This window comes from Populus euphratica, unplaced genomic scaffold (genome assembly GCF_000495115.2).
Source record: "Populus euphratica unplaced genomic scaffold, PopEup_1.0 scaffold2.1, whole genome shotgun sequence".
Taxonomy (NCBI): Eukaryota; Viridiplantae; Streptophyta; class Magnoliopsida; order Malpighiales; family Salicaceae; genus Populus; species Populus euphratica.
In genome coordinates, this window is record NW_011499846.1 from 2,980,163 (window position 1) to 2,987,609 (window position 7,447).

General features: G+C 35.0%; 2 protein-coding genes across 4 annotated transcripts in view; both read left to right on the forward strand.

The window, feature by feature from the left end:
• Positions 1 to 3,010, forward strand: part of LOC105131749 (ankyrin repeat-containing protein At5g02620-like) — a 9,054-nt gene extending 6,044 nt beyond the window's left edge. For all 3 annotated transcript variants that reach the window (XM_011034900.1, XM_011034884.1, XM_011034891.1), the window contains 5 exons: positions 326 to 475; positions 747 to 869; positions 1,065 to 1,109; positions 1,186 to 1,697; positions 1,871 to 3,010. In XM_011034900.1, the coding sequence (XP_011033202.1) occupies positions 326 to 475; positions 747 to 869; positions 1,065 to 1,109; positions 1,186 to 1,697; positions 1,871 to 2,539 (1,499 nt within the window). In that variant the 3' untranslated portion in view covers positions 2,540 to 3,010. The remainder of the gene's footprint in view (positions 1 to 325; positions 476 to 746; positions 870 to 1,064; positions 1,110 to 1,185; positions 1,698 to 1,870) is intronic.
• Positions 3,011 to 5,402: 2,392 nt separating this feature from the next.
• LOC105131767 (Matrixin family protein) lies at positions 5,403 to 7,176 on the forward strand. Its single transcript, XM_011034912.1, has 2 exons — positions 5,403 to 6,564; positions 7,034 to 7,176. The coding sequence occupies exons 1-2, from the start codon at positions 5,531 to 5,533 to the stop codon at positions 7,098 to 7,100; spliced, it is 1,101 nt and encodes a 366-aa protein (XP_011033214.1). The 5' UTR covers positions 5,403 to 5,530; the 3' UTR covers positions 7,101 to 7,176.
• Positions 7,177 to 7,447: the final 271 nt, after the last annotated feature.

Here is a 7,447-nt window from a genome sequence, read left to right on the forward strand (position 1 = left end):
TGCTGCCATTGCAGCTCTCTCTTCCTCTCTACTCTCTTCACATTTTCATAATTCTCTTCACTCATTTTGCTCTCTTGCATATGCCTCTATTTATAGGCATTCATGGAGGCTTTTCTTCAACAAAGGTGGCTGCCAACTCCAACTCTTCTTCAACAATGGTGGCTGCCAACCTTTGACATCTTGGATGAGTGCACATGGTTGGTGCAATAGCAAATGGTTGTTGCACATTAATGGCAACCAACCTAACACTCTCTGTTTCAAATTAAATGCTAAGATATATTCATGCTAAAATAAAAAATTATAATAATTTTGCTTTTCATTGCAGAAACTGCTGTGCTGCTTTTAGAACTTGATAAATCACTTGGCAGGTTGCCAGACAGCCGGGGGAAAACTTGTCTTGGTTTATTGGCCGAGATACCTTCGGCTTTCAAGAGTGGACACTCTATGAGTATATTCAGCCGATACCTTTACATGTGTATGTTCCAAACTACATGCCTGCTTGTTTTAATTTTTTAGTAAAACATGAATCTAATGCTTTTAGGGATTATTTGCTGTTAGATATTAATATTATTGGACATTTATTTAACAGTATATTTTTCCTGGAAGCAAGGTGTTTTACCTGAATTTCTTTTCATGTAGAAATTTCAGTCTGTGACTAGTGTCATCGATATTTTAAAACTTCAAAATTATTTTCTTATTTTAAACCTTGTGAAGATTTGATTGACTTGCATGCGAGTATTTTAAAGGTCTTCCGGTTGAAGATGAGTGTGATGAGGCCATCAATGAAGATACCTCAAGAGTTTGGGAAGCTATGGAGAGTGGCCGAAAGAGGAATACGAATAGTCGATTTAGCTACCATGTCCACAGAGGTACAGGAAAAGCAAACCTAGTTTAACCTCTGATGGACTATCTAATGATTGAAGAATTTAAGCTACAGTAACATGTTGGTAGCATGAAGTCTTCTCTAGGAAATGCAACTGGGAAGAATATAACTAATCAGAATATATATAGTCTGGTATTTCATTCCTTCGTATATTTGACTACTATTGGCTGTTCATTTGCAGTGTTAGAATGGATCAACGGATCAATCTGCAGATTATCCTTCAAAGGTATTTCTCCCCACCCGAAATCCCAAACAAACTCAAAATGCTCACCTCCCATCTTTCTCTCTTATCTAATGAATAGGGTGGCCGATGGTGGAAAGAATCTGGGAAAATAAGAGGAAGCATAAATTTGCCTTGCAACTGGCAAAAATGCTAATAAGGAGTGATGTTTCGTGGGATCAAGATATTACTGTACAGGGCCTGTATGGAGCTAGAATTGGATGCCCTGTCTCTGGTCCAGCGACAAGACGACGAAAAGTAGAAGACAAGGGGGTAGATCTTTGGCATCCTTTGCTTACAGCAACAAAAACAGGAATACTAGAGGTTGTTTATGAAATGCTCAGAGAGCATCCTCAGTCTGTTGATCTTCTTAACGAAAAAGGGCAGAACGTATTGCATGTAGCTATAATGTACAGACGCAAGGATATTTTCCAATTTATAAAGAGTAACAGGATAATATCGAACAGGATGAGCTTTGGAATTGACAAAGATGGCTACACATTATTGCACCAAGTAGCAGACAACACGCATTACTCTGTAGGAAGCAAGCATGGTCCTGCACTGCAATTACATGAGGAGTTAAAATGGTTCGCAGTAAGCGCCTTTCGTACCAGTATCTTTAGATCATTGTATGAGAAAAAAGGTTTATATTATTTTAACCTGCCAAAGTAAATTGGAATCATCCTAGGTGATTTAGAATTGAATCCCAATTTCGTATAACTTTTCATTTTGAGGAGTTTGCCGTCATGTTCTCCTTTTGTATGCAGCGTGTCGAGAAGGTCATCCCTTCTTATTATGCCAAGCTCCCCGACTTTAAGCATAAAATGACTGCAGAGGAGCTCTTCAAAGATACGCACAAAGATCAACTCCGGGACGCACAGCAATGGGTCAAGGAAACTTCTCAGTCATGCTCAGCTGTAGCTGTTCTTGTTGCCACCATTGTCTTTGCTGCTGCCTACACTGTACCTGGTGGTTCAAATGATAAGGGCATTCCAATTTTCCTCCACAAAAACTTTTTCTTGTTTTTCACCATCATGGATGTGATCGCCTTAGCAAGCTCCTTGACCTCAGTTGTGATGTTCCTCTCTATCCTCACTTCTCCTTTTGATTACGAAGATTTTCGTAACTCAATCCCTCGAAAACTGACTTTGGGATTCACTTTACTCTTCTTCTCCGTGATGGCGACCATGCTTGCTTTCGCTGCTACCATTTTGCTCATCGTTCAATCAGAGAAACAATTGACAGCAGGTTTGATTTCAATTGCCGCATTTTTTCCCGTCTCCGTGTTTGCGTTGATGCAGTTCCGTTTGCATGCTGCATTCATGCATTCCACGAAGGGCATCCGTAAGGCAATGAGTAGGTCCCTCCCCTGGTTTGGTGCCCCTTTACTGTTTCGCAAGAGAAAGCAGCGTCGAGATTTATTTCAGAAAAAGTAAGTTTCAGAATCAGATTATTACTCTGGATTTTGATTTTAAGGTGGGGATATTAGTGCCAGTTCATACCATCAACTACGTGAGAGAGTATTAGCAGCTGATACTCTTTATCACACGGTCCTACTTGTCAATCACCTGTTATAGTCTACCTGCAATTCCATTGAATCTCTAGTGGCTGTGTTTACTGAAGATTCCTTCGTCAACATCTGACGCGAGGCCACCAACGTGGCAAATTCACTTGCTATGCAAGCACTTCTTTTGGTTAATAAATTGAACCTACTGTTCTGTTTTTTTCTGCTACTTCCTTCTGTAGCATCTGTTCTGCTTAAGCATCTTTGTGTTTATTGCTCTGAAAAAATAAAATAAAATGTAAAAGAACTTACTATTTGCTACTTGGTTCTGGTGTTAAGCACGTCTAGCTAGGTAAACCAGAATTATTGGTCCAGCAATAGTTTGTTTGCTCTGCATTCAAATGTCAGGAAATTCAGCCCCGTTTATTTATTGAAAAATAGTTTTTATTTGAAATATAAATTAAAAAAATAAATTATTTTTTGATATTTGATAATTTTTATTTGAAATATAAATTAAAAAAATAAATTATTTTTTGATATTTGATAATTATTTTTAAATTTTTCATAATTTCAGGAAAATGTTTTTCATCTAAATTTTTTTAAAAAACACTTTCCTAAAAATCAAGTTAAAATTTTTTTTTTAACAGGAAAATATTAATTTTATAAATTTTTTAAAAAATAAAAAAATTTAAAAAATAATTTTTAAAAATGAATTCCAACTCTAAACGTCAAAGCCATCTTAAAAACGAACACTTGCAAAGAAAAAGGGCCAAGCCCAGTAGATTCTCCTGAACTATTTCTTGAAGAAGTTACGGAACGTGGTTCTAGATTAGGTTTTGATGGGCTTGTTTGGTTTTTTTTTTTTAAATAATTTTATTTATGTGAAAAATTGAATTTTTTTACTTTAAATTATTTGATTAATATTTTTAATGTTTATATATCAAAAATAAATTTAAAAAAATATTATTTTAATTTATTTTCTACAAAAAAAACCATTACCACAATACTCAACAATATATATTATTCTACGTAAACTTAAAAATATCCTTTTCATTCTCTCTCACGTCTCATTCTCCTCATTATACAAGTAAATATTTGTAGTTCATATTCTAAAATTTCTTCAAATTCTTATTGCTTTTTTGTCAAAAAAAATGTCATTTTTCTCTCCCGTTTCTCTTTCTTATTTCTCTCTCACCAATTTAGTTAGCATCCATTTTTCTTTTTCATAAAAGTTCACTAATTGGCTATACAAATTAGTAGTTTTGAATACTGGCTCCCCGAAATAAAATAAAAATAATTGACTCCGAGAAACTATATCCAATCTGGGACTGGTGCGGGCTAAAAGGGATTGAACATTGAGTCTGATGCACGTCCAATTAAGGCTTCGAAGAAACATGCAGTAGCTAGCGCTGTTGGTGACTTCTCCTAAGAGTTTGGGTGTTAGAGTCATCCACACGCCTGACAGAGAGAGACAGACAGAGGCCCCTAACAACAGCAACAATCATGCACTCTAACGACCACTGACGACTAGTTGCTTCAAATTGTTAGCCTTGAGGCATCAACCCAACTCGAAGAGAGTTAGTTAGACCTGAAACATGGACTTTTATCTTCTAGCTAGCATCCAAATGTCCTAATAGAAACACACACGCCAATTTCCTACTATCTTTTGATATTCAAGAAATAATACATGATTCTGCCACTTTTTTTTTGTTTTTTTAGGCATTTGTCTGTCACAATTAGTTTAATTACTTTCTTAAACTTGTCTTAATTTCAAGTCCTTAATTTGTAGTACACTGTACAAGTACCATCGAGTCACATGGCTGAAACTTACCACGACACTTGTTACCTTCACCTCTTGCATTTGATCTTTCGGATTTTTTACTTTAATCGGATCAAATCAATCCCTCTACTTTTAATTAAAAATGATTAATTTGAGTTCTAATTTCTCCTTAAATTATCTTTAATTGGAATAAAATTAAAGATTTAATAATATAAAGCATAAAACTAATTTAATTTGATTAAATTTACACAATAGACAGGTGATGATTGATTTTTATTCTTGAGCCAAACTTTTTTTATAATTTTTTTTTAAAAGTATGATAACAATTATAGTATAAAGTATTCTTTTTGAAAATATATTAAAATAATTTTTTTAAAATTATATTTAACATTAAAATATGAAAATAATTTGAAAATATAAAATAAAATTAATTTTTTAATTTTTTTTTAAGATTTTAAGGAACACGAATTAAACCTTGACACCACACACTCCATGAACTTCATGCACAAATGATGAACTCAAAGTACAAAACAGTATTAAGTAGACAGCAATACGTGAATGTTCCAGGGTGGTCATTTGATCATGAACATACAAAACTAAAGCTCAAGAAATCTTACAAGTGAATTAATTAGCCTTTAGAAGCGATAGCGTGTTGATATCGATATAGCTAGGTGAACAAATCTGGTCCTACTTGTACACCAACAAAGTAGGTAACAGTTGATCATGCATGTTCTTGTAATTCTGATTCCCAATGAAGAACTTGGCGCTGATATTTATCCCCTTTAATCTCTATCCCAACATCAACTTTAGAAAAGGATACAAGTAAAATCATATATATATATATATATATATGGTCAGATGTCTTAATTAGCACGTAACATAGAGAAAACGACACTGAATGTTGTTTGCTAATTAACATCAAGTCATTCAAATATGAAAGGTTCCTTTCCGACTTCACATTATTTCAATTCTCTCACAAGTCTTACTCTAATTATGTTCCTATAGTATATTTCAACCTCTTAATCATCAACAAAACCCAACGCCCATGCCATAATTTAACAATCTCGCCCCCTTCCTTTCCATTAAAGCTTCCCTCCTTACCTGCAATATCCAAAGTCCACAACATCAATTGATCACCTTACCATGCTTCTATATTACATTTTCTCAATCCTCTTTCTCCACTACAAGACACCATGCTCTGCCGCAAGGCCAGCACCTACATTAACCACCACGCCGGCAGTAGAAGCTGTAACGGTCAAAGATTCCAACTACACATGGCAGAATTTTGGGAGCTTCCTCAATGCGGGCAAAGGCAGTCATGTCAATGGAATGTCGGAGCTCAAAAGATACTTCCATCATTTTGGCTATCTCCCGTCACAAGATTTGAAGAGCATAACAGATATATTCGATGACCGGTTCGAAACAGCGATTGTTCGATATCAAGCTAAACTCGGCCTTCAAACTACTGGTAAGCTCGATCTCGATACGCTAAATCAAATCATGGCACCGAGGTGTGGTGTGCCTGATGATACACATACACTGTTTCACAAATTGCACGCATCTAGACATTACATTTATTTTCCTGGAAAACCTCGGTGGACGCGTTCCATACCAATGACTTTGACGTACTCGTTTTCTAAAGAGAATTTGATCAACTCTTTGAGTTTGTCAGATATCGAAGAAGTGTTTAAAGGTGCTTTTGCAAAATGGGGTTCAGTTATACCAGTGAGTTTTGTGGAGACAGATGATTATGCTTTCTCCGATATTAAAATAGGGTTTTATAGTGGAGATCATGGCGATGGAGAACCATTCGATGGGGTTTTAGGAGTTTTGGCTCATTCATTCTCACCTGAAAGCGGGAGATTTCATCTTGATGCAAGGGAAACATGGGCCATCGATTTTGATTTGGAGAAGTCAAAGGTTGCTGTTCATTTGGAATCAGTGGCTGTCCATGAGATTGGTCATCTGTTAGGATTGGGCCACTCTTCTGATGAAAAGGCTGTCATGTACCCTAGTTTGAAACCCAGAAAAAAGAAGTTGGATTTGAGCGTTGATGATATACAAGGAGTGCAAGCTCTTTATGGATCCAACCCTAATTTCACACTTGGGTCCTTGTTAGAGTCCGATATTTCAACGAATAAGGCTGCTGATTTAATTAGAATCAGATTATCCCAGTGGTGGGTCACTCTGATTATGGCACTGATGCTAAGTTTTACATGATTTTTATTGTCACGATCATCATCATTATATGTACTGGTAGGAGCATTATAGTCCTTTCACACACAACATTAACACAATATATACATACATACATTTGCTTTCAACTATTCTTGGGGACCATAAACAGTGCCTTGATTGCAGATACAATATTTGATGTAATACTAACGAACAAATTGCTTTCTGCGTATGCACAGCTTGTATCTTTCATGTTTTATTTTTGTCAGAATTTTTAAATATTAATACATGAGTTTAAGACTGGCAATTGCACAAGAAATTTCTCCTTTTTGCTCATTTAGAAGCTGATGAGAATAGTTGTATCCAGCTTATAGAATTTCCATAAAAAATTGATCCACCATTATTAATTTATCATTATATCAAATGATTTTATCAACTAAACTAACTTGCTAGTGCCCCTTGTTGTCCTAGGAATATATGCATATTCGTGGAGATTTGCAAAAGGAAAGTTGGGTACACTCAGACAATAAGCCATTAATTTGTTTGTATAGCAAGGAATCAACTGGCTCAAGGCTTTAATTGATTAGATGCAATTTAATCTGTCCAATCATATCAATATATCTGTTTGAATTGATCCCACCTAAACAACTTCAGTTTTTTTTTCCAAAAAAACGATATGTTAGTTTCGTCAAGTTTGGTACATCAAATGCGTTAATTTCAAAGTTCACTAAATTATAAAAAAAATTAATTTGGATTTAATAAATGTAATAAAAAATTAGATTAATTTCAAAGTTGATTTTTCGGGTTAGGGATAAATTGATCAGGTTCTGCGTCAAATTGAAAGCTAGTTTTGATTTAATAAATATGATAAAAAATAAAGATTAA